The sequence below is a fragment of the Ranitomeya variabilis genome, chromosome 5 (genome assembly GCF_051348905.1).
Source record: "Ranitomeya variabilis isolate aRanVar5 chromosome 5, aRanVar5.hap1, whole genome shotgun sequence".
NCBI lineage: Eukaryota > Metazoa > Chordata > Amphibia > Anura > Dendrobatidae > Ranitomeya > Ranitomeya variabilis.
The window spans coordinates 363,416,762-363,431,130 of record NC_135236.1 but is presented as its reverse complement, the minus strand read 5'-3'; the positions used below and the strand labels follow the sequence as shown (position 1 = coordinate 363,431,130).

General features: G+C 39.6%; 1 protein-coding gene across 1 annotated transcript in view; it reads right to left on the bottom strand.

Moving 5' to 3' along the window:
* Positions 1-2,139: 2,139 nt before the first annotated feature.
* Positions 2,140-14,369, bottom strand: part of SLC23A1 (solute carrier family 23 member 1) — a 395,963-nt gene continuing 383,733 nt past the window's right edge. The window contains exon 14 of the mRNA XM_077264915.1: positions 2,140-3,012. Coding sequence (XP_077121030.1) covers positions 2,768-3,012 — 245 coding nt within the window. The 3' untranslated portion in view covers positions 2,140-2,767. The remainder of the gene's footprint in view (positions 3,013-14,369) is intronic.

Below are 14,369 nucleotides of genomic sequence, written 5' to 3'. Positions count from 1 at the left end.
TAAATGCCGCTGTCTGCATTTGACAGCGGCATTTAACAGGTTAATAGCGGCGGGTGAATAGCGATTTCACCCGCCGCTATTGCGCGCACATGTCAGCTGTACAAAACAGCTGACATGTCGCGACTTTGATGTGGGCTCAGCGCCGGAGCCTGCATTAAAGGGGGATTCACGGCATGCGCAGTACATGTATGGCGCATGTCGTGAAAGGGATAAAAGTATCACAGCTTTTAAATGCTTGTAAAAGAGTATTTAAATTTTTGTATGAAATGTTTAATGGTTAGCGAGATGTTCTTTTCCTGAACTTCTGTGCCCTGTTTTCTCCACACATACCTTAATCATTGTGGACAAAATGCTTTATTTTAACCTCATCGTTTCACAGGATTTGTTTACAAAATGCATTGGGCTTGCTTAGATGTTCTTTTGCATAATTCAGACGCTGAATTTTATGGTGAGGACACAGGAGAGCTTTTCTTTTGATGACTCTTCCATGAAGGCCATATTTGTTTTGGTATCTCTGAACAGTAGAACAATGTATCACAACTCCAGATACTGCTAAATCTTTCTGAGGGTCTGTTGCAGTCAAGTGAGGTTTTGATTTGCCTCTCTAGCAATTCTATGAGCAGCTCTCACTGAAATCTTGCTTGGTCTTCCAGATCTTATTCCTGTTAACTGCCATTTCTTAATTACATTTCGAACTGAGGAAAGGGCAACTTGAAAACACTTTGCTTTCTCCTTATAGCCTTCTCCTGCTTTCTGGGCCTGCACCATTTTCATTTTCAGAGTGTTGGGCTAGAGTGCTTAGATGAACCCATGGCTGCTATATATTGGTACAAGGTTAGAGGAGGCTTGGATTTTATAAATCTGGGAAATTTGCATCACTTGGCCTTTCCTAATGCTAATAGTGAACAAGCCATAGCCCTAACAGGTTAATTAAGGTCTGAAACCTTGGTCAAAGTTGTCTGAGCGCACAAATCTCCAAGTGTGACCAAACTTTTGCATTGGCCCATTTTCCTTTTTGTAATTTTTAAAATGTAAAACAAGAGAATATTTTTTGTTGTTGCCTAAAGTACAAATGAAATGTGTCATCTTTAACTTTAGGCCTTTTAAAGGTTATTTCATCTTCAGCTTGCTTAACTGTTCATAATAACAGTCATTTTGACCAGGAGTGCCCAAACGTTTACATGTCCCTGTACATACACACTCATTTATAAACATGATTTATGCTTACTGTTACATGGTCACTGGTGCTGTATGTGAGGGGAGATAATGTATGTGTCACAAAGATTGTTTTATTCCTAGATGTGAAACCTATATGTTTCTCCAAAGCATGCTATGTGCTGAACGGGTTAACCAGCCATTACAAGGGTCAGGTTTTTAGTGAGTAGGTGAGAGATGGGTGGGACTCCTACTCAACATATTTCCACCTCAAGGGTGTGGCTGGGAAGTTAAATGTGCAGCCACTGTTTTTTTTTCTCAGTGTTGTGTGTTTGGAGAGGAAGGTCTCCAGATGTGGCTCCAGGAGGAGCTGAAGATATATGGTGGTCTGAGGGGCCAACCCCTAAGAAATAAGGAGTTTGTTGTGGTTTATCTTTTTTATTGTGATTTTGCCAGAAAGGACATGTTTATTTTGTTAAACTCTGTAATGGTTTATGCTGTCCCATAATAAACCAGCAGGTGACTTACCTAAAAAGTGTTCCTGTGTCTACCTCTGAAAGCAGCTGAGTGAGTCAACCCCTCACAATACTTACAAACATACTCACACACACTCTTTTACATACACAGGTATACACAAGAACCTACATACACACAGAACCAAGTATGTATACATACTTTCAAACATGTAGAAAATAGCAATTGGATATGTATATAAAACTTAACTTTTACTCAGTATATATAAAAATACGTACAATACATATACTTTCTAACATGCAGAGCATGAACAAACAGTGGACAGACCACCCTCAATGGCCAGCTGCACCAGGCAGTCAGGTAGGAATCAGTTGCTCTATTTGCTTTGAATTGCTTCTCTTGGAAACCAATGTGATGGAATTCCTGAATCCTGAGTCTACCCCCCAAATTTGCTTAATGTTAAAGGGTGACCTTCCGCAAATAAAGACAATGGCAGCATTTAGTTTTCTTCATATAGATTATTTTATTATCTCAAAAAATGGCACAGAATAACATTAATTTTTAATAATTCAGACATCAAATTCACATTCAGGATAAACACCACAGCAAATAATTAAATGAATAGTGTGGTATATACAAGTTGAAATTTCTTTTCAAATAGGAACAGGCAGAGATGCTGGATCAATCATTCACCCCTGAGTGACGTTTCGAGTAACCATGCTTTTATTCAAGCTTATTCAGATTATTAGAATCATTTTCAAGCACACTCAGATTCAGAAAACCTTATATACCCATAATACCCTTACCCTGTAAGCAAAATACTGTATATGGTTATCACAACTGCTGCTACCAGCTCCAAATGTGCAGCAGATGATGTCCTTCTTGTGCATGCTATGGACTCATATTCTAAAGACCATTGAAACAGATTTGGAGGCAAATAATAAATAACCATGAACACATACAGAAGGTTGGTTAATTCACTCAAATTGGTCTATTTTACAAATTCTTTATTTTCTTCTGGCGTGTCAATCTGAATTGAAATCTTCACTTGAAAACTTGTGGGGTAGTAGTTTGGGTTGTGGGGTGGAAGGAGGGAAAGCAATCTCTGAAAGAGTAGAAGTTTGGTCTAAATTTTGTTTTATACTTTCGTACAAAATGAATTGCTTCCATGATCTTGACTGATCATATCCTTGGCTGGATCTCTTTGAAAAGAAGCTTTGAATCCTTTAAAAACTGGACATATAGGTAGCCTTCTGAAGCACTTAACTTTCTTAACTAGTTTCATTCCACATGGAAAATCATAACTTTTTACATCTATACATGTATCACTACTGGTATTTGCCCCTTCCTTCCACTGCACCAATCCTCGCTCTTTTTCTGAACCTGGAAGAAATAACCAAGACATGTTAATTAATGGAATCAAACTACAGCAAGGTAGCTTCAGTATGTTGTCAATGGCATCTAAAGGTGTGTACAGTTACAGTTTTTTTTTCAGGCTGTCAAAAAAGATGACGTTTTCAGCAAAAAACGCTTAGGCAAAGCTCCTTTTATAAGGTGTTTTCTATGTGTTTTTTGTCCAGAAGATATTTCTGTTAATAATTTATTAACATTTTCTCAATTATTTTGTTAACTTTAAAAAATGTTTTGTTAATGTTTTTTGAGCATTTTCATACTTTTTTAAATTCCATTGAATCAAGCAATAATGAAAACTCCAATATAAATTTATTAATGCAAAAACACCTAAAAAAATGTTTACAAAATGGTATCAAAAATTGCCCTGATGTCTTTGTGGCATTTTTTTCTATTGTACAGCATGAAGCGGCCTTATAGCGGTAAAATAACAGCGAGATTGTCAATTAACTTCTTTTTGTAAAACCCAAAGCCAATTAAAAATGATCAAAAGACTGTGGATATGGACAAGTCTTTCATACAGTTTCCTCCTCCCTCACACAGAATTACAGCAGGAAAGAGAGCTTACAAGCTACCAAGTGAGGAATCCTAATTAAAATGCAGGAAGTCCTTTTGAAGCCCAGGTGACTGAGAGAGGATGTCTTTTGTGTGAAAGACAGATTTATAGAATGGACAGATAATGGACAAAAGGTCTTTTCAGAGGGTCGAATAACAATAGGGACATGTGTTTACACATAGATAGAGAAGTGGAAGAAGCCTTTTGTCCCCAGGAAATGCATTGTTCCCTTCCAGGGAAATGTTATACATTTACAATAGAAGCAGAGGCACCAGTGAAAAGTTAGGAATATTGGGATGTGTATGGATCCAATAGTCTTTTTCTTTTGTGGTAGTTGTGGATGAGGTTCTTTATTTTCTCAGATGGTAAAGCTGCCTCTCTTCTTGGCAAAAAAACTCCAGTTCCTGTAAATTCCTGAGCTGTCTAGCATGAACTGCGTGCTTGAGATCTCCCCAGAGTGGCTCAATGATATTGAGGTCAGGAGACTGAGATGGCCACTCCAGAACCTTCACTTTGTTCTGCTGTAGCCAATGACAGGTCGACTTAGCCTAGTGTTTTGGATCGTTGTCATGTTGGAACATCCAAATACGTCCAATACACAGCTACCGGGCTGATGATTGCAAATTTGCCTCCAGTATTTGCTGATAACATGCTGTTTCATCTTTCCTTCAACTTTGACCAAGTTTCCTGTGCCTTTGTAGCTTACACATCCACAAAACATCAGCGATCCACCTCCATGCTTTACAGTAGGAATGGTGTTCCTTTCATCATAGGCCTTGTTGATCTCTCTCCAAATGTAACGTTTATGGTTGTGGCCAAAAAGTCCAATTTTGGTCTTATCACTCCAAATTACCTTGCTCCAGAAGTTTTGAGGCTTGTCTCTGTGCTGTTTAGCATATTGTAGGCAAGATACTTTGTGGCATTTGCACAGTAATGGCTTTCTTCTGGCGACTCGACCATGCAGCCCATTTTTCTTCAAGTGCCTCCTTATTTTGCATCTTGAAACAGCCACAGTTTTCAGAGAGTTCCGTAATTCAACCAACAACTGAAGTGCATAGAAACTGGTACTAAGACTCATCATGTTAATGGAAGCAGAAGTCAAGTGATCAAGGAACCTGGCAACCCTAATAAGGCCCTGAATAGGGTTCCTAGTGGCCAATAGATTTAGCAACTACACCTGCTTAAAATATTACTCTACAAAAAAACCAATATTGTTGACATTTTCCTCTGAAGTAAGGCCCCCTAAGGCCAAGATGTGGACTATAAGAAACCTTTCTTGTGTCAATGACCTCCTAATGGTTCAAAATATCTTTATCTACCCAAAATATCGACTCAACTCTATGCTATCAAGTGTAGACTGAGCAACCCAGAATGTCAAAGGTCCTCCAGAAACCAGAAAAAAATATTTAGTACTTTATTTCAATACAAGTTCACATTCTCTTTTTTTTCCTTGGTGTGTCCCTTAGGCTACTTTCACACTTCAGTTTTTTGCTGTCAGGCTCAATCCATCGAATTTCTAAAAAAACGGATCCGTTGCAAAATGTGAAAAACTGATGCGATGGATCCGTTTTTTCGACGGATCTGACTAGCTGAACCAGAACCGACTAGCTGATCCAGAGAGAGAGAGAGAAGAGAGAGACCCCAGAATGCAAAATGCATGCTTAGTTTAAAAAAATGGAATCCATCGCCGGATTCCATCATTTGATGAATCCAATGCCATAGTGTTGATTATAGCAAACTACGGACGTCGACGGATCCGTCTCTGTCCGTTTTTTCGACGGACACAAAAAACGTTCCTATGTCCGTTTTCTTTGGCCGCCGGGAAACGAATTTTCAACAGATCTGGCGAAAAATGGATGAAACGTGAGGCTATCCGTCACAATCCGTCGCTAATACAAGTCTATGGGAAAAAAACAGATCCTGCGAACTTTTGCAGGAAAAGTTTTTTTCAAAACTCGCCGGATTGTGCCTGACGGCAAAAAACTGATGTGTGAAAGGGGCCTTAGTTTTCCTAAAAAATGTATTTAAGCTGAAAAGAACAGCTGTAGTTTGAGAATTCCATCTTAGAGAATTTGTGGTTATCACATCCTAGCCAAGTATTAACAGCTGACAAAACTAGAATAGACAAAAAAAGAGAAGTCCAAGCTATTCAATATAAAAATGATCAAACATTTTTTTTACAGATTATTGAATTTATCCTCTTCTCTATAATGGCATCAATTCTGCAACTTAAATAGATGCTAATAACATAATCTAACCATGAAGATTGTTAGTTGAAACAGGTAAATGCAAAACAGGTTAGTTTTTGATCAAACAAATTAAGAAAACCAAGTGATAACCATCATCTGTATGATACACCACTTTTTTTCACAAGAGAAAGCGACTCAGTCTGAAAGAGATATAAACCTCATATGGTATTGTTCAAAGCTCAGGTGGTCTTAAACTATGATTATTAAAACTTAATTCCCTCAACAATGTACAGTACCTTGCGGATGATTCATCTGTTCTAGAAGGATAATTGGTATATACAGTGCCTTGCGAAAGTATTCGGCTCCCTGGAACTTTTCAAACTTTTCCCACATATCATGCGTCAAACATAACGATACCAAATGTACATTTTTGGTAAAGAATCAACAACAAGTGAAACACAATAGTGAAGTTGAACAAAATTTATTGTTATTTTAAATTTTTGTGGAAATTCAAAAACTGAAAAGTGGGGCGTGCAATATTATTCAGCCCCTTTAACTTAATACTTTTTTGCGCCACCTTTTGCTGCGATTACAGCTGCAAGTCGCTTGGGGTATGTCTCTATCAGTTTTGTACATCGAGAGACTAAAATTCTTGCCCATTCCTTGGCAAACAGCTCAAGCGCAGTGAGGTTTGATGGAGATCGTTTGTAAACAGCAGTTTTCAGCTCTTTCCACAGATTCTCGATTGGATTGAGGTCTGGACTTTGACTTGGCCATTCGAACACCTGGATACATTTATTTGTGAACCATTCCATTGTAGATTTTACATTATGTTTGGGATCATTGTCTTGTTGGAAGACAAATCTCTGTCCCAGTCTCAGGTCTTTAGCAGACTCAAACAGGTTTTCTTCAAGAATGGTCCTGTATTTGGCTCCATCCATCTTCCCATCAATTTTAACCATCTTCCCTGTCCCTGCTGAAGAAAAACAGGCCCAAACCATGATGCTGCCCCACCATGTTTGACAGTGGGGATGGTGTGTTCAGGGTGATGAGCTGTGTTGCCTTTACGCCAAACTGATCGTTTGGCAATGTTGCCAAAAAGTTCGATTTTGATTTCATCTTCGTCTCCCAGGTGTGTTGCAAACTTTAAACAACACTTTTTGTGGATATCTTTGAGAAATCGCTTTCTTCTTGCCACTCTTCCATAAAGGCCAGATTTGTGCAGTGTATGACTGATTGTTGTCCTATGGGCAGACTGTCCCGCCTCAGCTGTAGATCTCTGCAGTTCATCCAGAGTGATCATGGGCCTCTTGGCTGCATCTCTGATCAGTCTTCTCCTTGTTTGAGATGAAAGTTTAGAGGGACGGCCGGGTCTTGGTAGATTTGCAGTGGTATGATACGCCTTCCATTTCAATATGATCGCTTGCACGGTGCTCCTTGGGATGTTTAAAGTTTTGGAAATCATTTTGTATCCAAATCCGGCTTTAAAATTCTCCACAACAGTATCACAGACCTGCCTGTTGTGTTCCTTGGTCTTCATGATGCTCTCTGTACTTCAAACAGAACCCTGAGACTATCACAGAGCAGGTGCATTTATACGGAGACTTGATTACACACAGGTGGATTATATTTATCATTATTAGGCATTTAGGACTGAAATGTAGATGTTTATCAACTTAAATGCTCAGCACTTCATCTTATGACACCAGACCAGGAGGAACAACTGGACTTACACTGGCTTTGTTCAGCTTAGCCATGCCTTTGTTACAAATCACACTAAAAGGATAACCTGGAACCTAAATGGTCAACCAACTTAAATGCCAACAAGTCCAATTTAAGACTTCAGACCTGAAGATTAACTGTACTTACAAGTACTTCATTAGGCTTATCACCACTATCCAACTAGAAGGATAACTGAGACAAAGATCATCTACTAAGTTAAAAGTTGACCAGTCCATACTGAGACTCCAGACACTGGATTTAGAATACATCAAAAATATAAATAACTGCCTAGTAACATGGCATGCTTCAAAGAAGCCATAAATTCATCAGAAAAAACATGGAAGCAATTGGCCATAAAAATCTCAACATTTTATTAGAATATTTTAAAAAACAATAATACATGAATCTATTTTATAATAAATACAAAAGATGGAGGGAATAACTATACAGTTACCGCTAAAAAACACTCACAGTTTTAGGAAGATTATGTTCAGTAACAAATATAATAAATGTTTTATCCCCAAAAACAAATTGCGCAAGACTCCAAAGATAATGCTCCTTAGATAGTGCTAAATCATACACAAAAAGGGAGACTTGTGTGAATAGTTCAAAGCAAAAAGACCCTGGGAAGCAGGGGAATGCAAGGCGGCAGGCAAACAAAAAGTACCCGGGTGCAGCCAGGAAGCAGGCCAAGTGAGAAACACCAGTCTGCAGGCCAAATGAGAAATACCAGGCGACAGGGCATGTGAAAAGCACAAAGCCCCAGGACATGCAAGAAACACAAGGCTGTAGGCCTACTGAAACACAAGGCTTCACGGCGACCAGGCCCTAGGCCAGACACCAGACCCCAGCCCAGCCAATAAACATGGGGCAGTTGGGACTGAAACATTAAATCTAGATTCTCTCACACTGAACTGATATTAACATTTCAGCGGGTCCACCATCCTGCACCTGAGAGAGAAACACAATAGTGCAACCATCTTCTCATCAGGTTGAGAAATTACTAGAATGAGGGTGCGGTGCATGGAGTCTTCAGGCTGGTTTCCTAAATAAGTGAACCATAAAAAAATAGGAAAATCCAGCAACAGCAAAAGTCATAACACATCACATGTATTGGTAGATTAAAACATGAAAAGGAAAAATGTAAAAAGCATGATAACGGACGGTCAATGCGTTTTGAGCTACACTAGTTTTTAATCATGACAGATTAAGACAGATTATCATGATTAAGAGCTAGTGTAGCTCGGAACGCGTTGACCGTTATCATGTTTTTTAATTTTTTCCTTTTCATGTTTTAATCTACCAATAAATGTGATATTTTATGATTTTTGAGGTTGATGGATTTTCCCATTTTTTTCACGGTTCTCCATCCTGCACTTGCCTGGCTTCTTCTCCACTGAATAGGTAAGGGGTACAATCCCTTTGCAGGTTCAATATTGCATACCGCACTTGTCAGCTACTTAGACTATGGATTAGTGTGATGATCTACACTTCAACTTCCCCCTTACCTTTTTTTTACCTTTTTACCTTTTCATTGTTATATGGCTTGTCTATTAAATATGATGGGATTACCATAGTTGGTGCTCTTTCCTCGGTTGCTTATCTTTTAACTTTTGTATTAACGTCCTTTGCATGATTTTTTGTATTAATTTAAATTAAAAATACTTTGCACTTTTCCTTGATAAGGCGTTGATCCAGGGAACTAGTCTGATTGCCATATGTGGAGTCGGGAAGGAATTTTTTTCCCCATGGTGGAGTTACTCTTTGCCACATGGGGTTTTTTTGCCTTCCCCTGGATCAACATGTTAGGGCATGTTAGGTTAGGCTATGGGTTGAACTAGATGGACTTACAGTCTTCCTTCAACCTTAATAACTATGTAACTATGTAACTTGTACTCGCAAACTCCTTTTCCACCAGTCTTTTATTGCTTATATGGAATGAGTCCCTCAGGTGTGTGGCTCTGATGCACCCACTATGGTGTTCTCATCCACACACCACATATACCGAAGTGTATGTTTATTCATTCTCCCAAACTAAACTGATGTTAACATTTCAGCACCTGACTGGGCCCTTCTCACTGCCATTCTTATTAGAGGTTGCTACAGAATACACTATCATTTTCTATGATTCACGGCTGGTCCAGCCATGTGCTCTGGGCAACTACATCCAAAGGACAGGAAACCACAATGAAGAAGGAAGTGGGAGTTACTTTTTTTATTTTGTGCGCTTGGCTTCCTATGCAGTGATAGGGGAGGGTTTCTCTCTCTCAGGTGCTGTCATGGGTGAGGCGAAAAATTAAGTTTTATTCTTCCTGCCGCTGTTTGCTTTCAGTCATCAGGGCAGAACAAGGGCTATTGACTGCATGTTCTGAAATATGTGTGTGCACAGTAGGTTGATAAGTTCCAACATGTGATTACAGCTGCACTCACAATATAATGAGCAATACTGAAGCTGCGTCCATCACTGCTCTATTAACGATGTGAGCAGCTGCAAGGAGAATAAAATTTCATTTTCTCCCTGTAAGACATCCCAACATGAATCTAATGCTATTTACATGCAGATTAACCCCATATCTGTAGGTGAATAGCATTTCTGTACATGACAGCTTCCCTTTAAATCTATTGAGACAGAAGGTGCGCTACACTATATTAAGCATATTAGGGACATACTCTCAAGAGATGTGAGATTAATGGAATTTATTGAAATTTGCTGGTTTGGGACACATTCTTATTTTTAAAAATAGAGGTGATAGACATAAAATACAATGCTCAAAAATAAATAAATAAAGGGAACACTTAAACAATACATTGTAACACCAAGTCAATCACACCTCTGTGAAATCAACCTGTCCAGTTGTGAAACAACACTGATTTTGAATAAATGTTTCCTGCTGCTGTGCAAATGGAGCAGACAAGACATATAAATGATAGGCAATTAGCAGGACAATCCCTATAAAGGAGTGGTTGTGCAAGGGGCGACCACAGACCATTTCTCTGCTCTCATCCTTTTTGACTTTTGTTTTGGTGACTTTTGTATTTTGTCATTGCTCTCACCCCTAGAGGTACAGTAACGTGAGGCGGTGTCTACCGTACAACCCACAGAAGTTGCTCAGGTAGTGCATCTCATCAAGGATTGCACATAGCTGTGTATGTCAGCACAGTCTCCAGAGTAGGGTGCAGATACCAGGAAAAAGGCCAGTACACCAGGAGACCTGGAGGGGGCTGTAGGAGGGCAACAACCCAGCAGCAGGACCACTACCTCCTCCTTTGTGCAGAGATCAACAGGAGGAGCAGATCCAGAGCCCTGCAAAATTATATCAAGCAGGCCAATAGCATCCATGTGTCTGCTCAAACTGTCAGAAAAAGACTCCATGAGGGTGTATGAGGGCCTGAAGTCCAAAAGTGGGTGTTGTGCTTACAGTCCAGCGCCATGCAGGGTAATTAGCATTTGCCAGACAACACCAAGATTGGCAGATTCAACACTGGTGCCTTGTGCTCTTCATGGATTAGAGCAGGTTTACGCTGAGCACATGTGACAGACGTGACAGAGTCAGGAAATGTCATGGACAGCGTTCTGCTGCCTGCAGCAAAATCCAGCATGACTGGTTTGGCAGTGGGTCCGTAATAGTGTGGGGAAGCATCTCTTTGGAATGCTGCACAGCCCTCAGTGTGCTAGCCAGATGTACCCTGACTGCTATCAGGTATGAGATGAGATCCTCTCTTGAAGTGTGTCAGTAGTTCCTGAATGATGAAGGCATTGATGCTATGGACTGGCCCGCCCGTTCCCCAGACCTGAATCCAATCGAGCACATCTGGGACATCATGTATCGTTCCATTCAACAATGCCACGTTGCACCACAAACTGCCAAGAAGTGGACTCATGCTTTAATCCAGGTCTGGAAGGAGATCCCTCATGAGAACATCCGCCACCTCATCAGGAGCATGCTCAGGCATTGCAGAGAGCTCATACAGGCATGTGGAGGCCACACACACTACTGAGCATTACTTTCTTGTCTTGAGGCATTTCCACTGCAGTTGGATAAGCCTGTAATTTGATTTTCAACTTTGATTTTGAGTGTCATTCCAAAACCAGACCTCCATGGGATATTAATTTTGATTTACATTGAACATTTTTATGTTTTATTGTTCTCAATGCAATCCACTAAGTAATGAATAAAGATTTGCAACTGGAATATTTCACTCAGTGATATCTAGGATGTGGTATTTTAGTGTTCCCTTTATTTTTTTGAGCAGTGTACTTTCACAACATGGATTATTATAGCTAATGCTCTAAGCTCATTGTGTTTAATTTAAAAAAATGAATTGAATGCCTTTTATGATATATGGTTTTAATTGGTGTAATGGAAATCTTTGATCTATAATATATACAGTATCATTAATGTTTAATATATGTTCTGTTTTTATATTTTATTGCTTGGATAAAAGAAAAGTGTATAAGACATGCCTTGGCTTCAGGATGTGTCGAGCCATGCAAAGTGCAATATAGAGCATGAAATGACCGTTCCTGTGTGTCCTGCAATATCTCTTGACCTTTTAATTTTTTATTATATTCTAGTTTTGTGTTAACCGTTTCTGTGTGTCCTGCAATATCTCTTGACCTTTTAATTTTTTATTATATTCTAGTTTTGTGTTAACTGCATTAAGATAAACTCTGCTATATCTGTAAAGCATTTGGACACTCCTTTTTCATTAGATTGGTCACAGATTTGCCACAATTTAACATAGAGGAAGCATTATTAGTGTGGTGAAGCTTTGACGAATAACAATGTTGAGGTACAGGTGAGTGTAAGGCAGTCCAGGGTGGTAGTCATGAAAATGGGCTGTAGTGTTCCCACACCCTGGCGCCCCACAGATGAAATACAATGTCCCTTCTGCTGCATGTGTAGCGCGCGCAGCAGAACACTCACATCAGTTGCTGAAGTCCCCTCATTCTCTGTCACTCCGTCTTCAGATCCACAGATCCCAAAAATCACTCCGGACTCCATGTTCATGCTCAACAGTAAAACTTTACTTAAAAGAGGGTTTTCGTCACTGATGCCATACAATTCCTTTGCAGTGTCAATCCTGAGGCTTTCTCTGACAATCTCTGTTCTTCCTGTCGATCAGCTCTGGCCCCCTTGACAATCCCTGTCCAACTGGGCAATCGCTGGCTCTTCTTGCCATCTCTATCTCTCTCCCGGACAATCCCTGTCCTGTCTGCGACTCCCATGCCTCTAGGTCCACCAGCTTCCTCCCATTCCCCTCATCCGGACTAAGTAGGAGAAGGTAGAAGGCTTGCCATCTCAGCTGTGCCTAATCCCGTCCTTAGGCCCCGGATCCTCTTGGGGCGGGTTACTGGTAAAGGTGGTGACTGCTAGGACGTTCCTCAGCCTGGGGCCCCTTCCTGGCATAGCAACTTTATCCCCACGACTGGCAGACTATCACTGTTCACTGCTATATCCTGACTGAGCTAAACAAGGAAGTATCTCACTATATCCTCAATGCTCTGCACTGCACTATAACTCCTCCCCACTGGAAAACCCCTATGCTGTCTATTCCTAAACTAATATGGCTATTCCCTATCTATAATGTGCCCCACTAATCTAACCCCACTATTACCATAAGCTACTGTCTATCCTATCCCGACTTCTATACATAACACACATCAAATACATCACATTACAGTACATAAACAATACAGCAACAATACATTAACATTAGTAAACGTCAAGGTGCCACACATGATACATGTGTACAGTGTCCACAGGATGGGGAAGACACGTGATGGACTCTGTCACCTCCTTACATAAGTTCACCCTTAACTTTCCAACAAAAGGTCACCTTTTTTTTTTTACACTTGATAAAGATGCCAGTGCGGCATTGAAATGTATAGTGAATAAGCAAGAACCTACTAAGATTATAGCAGCAAGATACTTCTTTCCAGCAATTTCCAGCCAATTTTTAATAGTGTTTTTATCCTGTTTTGGTAAATTCCATCTGGCGGATCTTTCCCCCAGCCACAGGGAAGCAGTAGCTGGCTACCTGAACCTCTATAGTGGCTGTGTCTTCACACAACCACCCAAGGTGAACAAACCTATTGTTTTTACTGTCTCCTATATTAGAGTTTTACCCTATTGTGAGCTTCTCTCTTCCCAGTCACTGTTTCTTCAAGAAGTGAAGTACAGCATTTTTCAAAACCCAGTCTTTATTAATTCCTCTCATAATGTTTAGTCAGGATTGTTTGTAAGATTTAAGCCACATTCACACGTTCAGTATTTGATCAGTATTTGTAAGTGGAATAATCAGAGGAAAAGTATAATAGAAACATCTGCATCACTTCTGTATTTTTCACCCACTCACGATTTTGGCGTACAAATACTTATGTAAAATACAGACCAACTACTGAACACGTGAACGTGTTCTGACCTGAATAAATACACTTCTCAAAAAAATAAAGGGAACACTAAAATCTCACATCCTAGATATCACTGAATGAAATATTCCATTTGTAAATCTTTATTCATTACATACTGGAATGTGTTGAAAACAATAAAACTTAAAAATGATCAACATAAATCACAACTATAAAAACAACTGAGTGGCGCCTAGTATTAAAGGGTTACTATTATTGCTGCAAATACAACAGTTACCACCATTAACTGTATAGTGAGGAAAAATCAACCTAGAAAATGGATATAAACTATCCGTATTCGCGCTAATAGAACCCTAGTGTTAAAATGTACATAAATAGATAAATAAATGCCAAAAGATACCGCCTGAGATGGATTTATAACCAAAGATCACACCTCTCCATGCAGGTGAAAGGAATGGTCAGATAATAGATGAAGTGTTTCTAAATATGT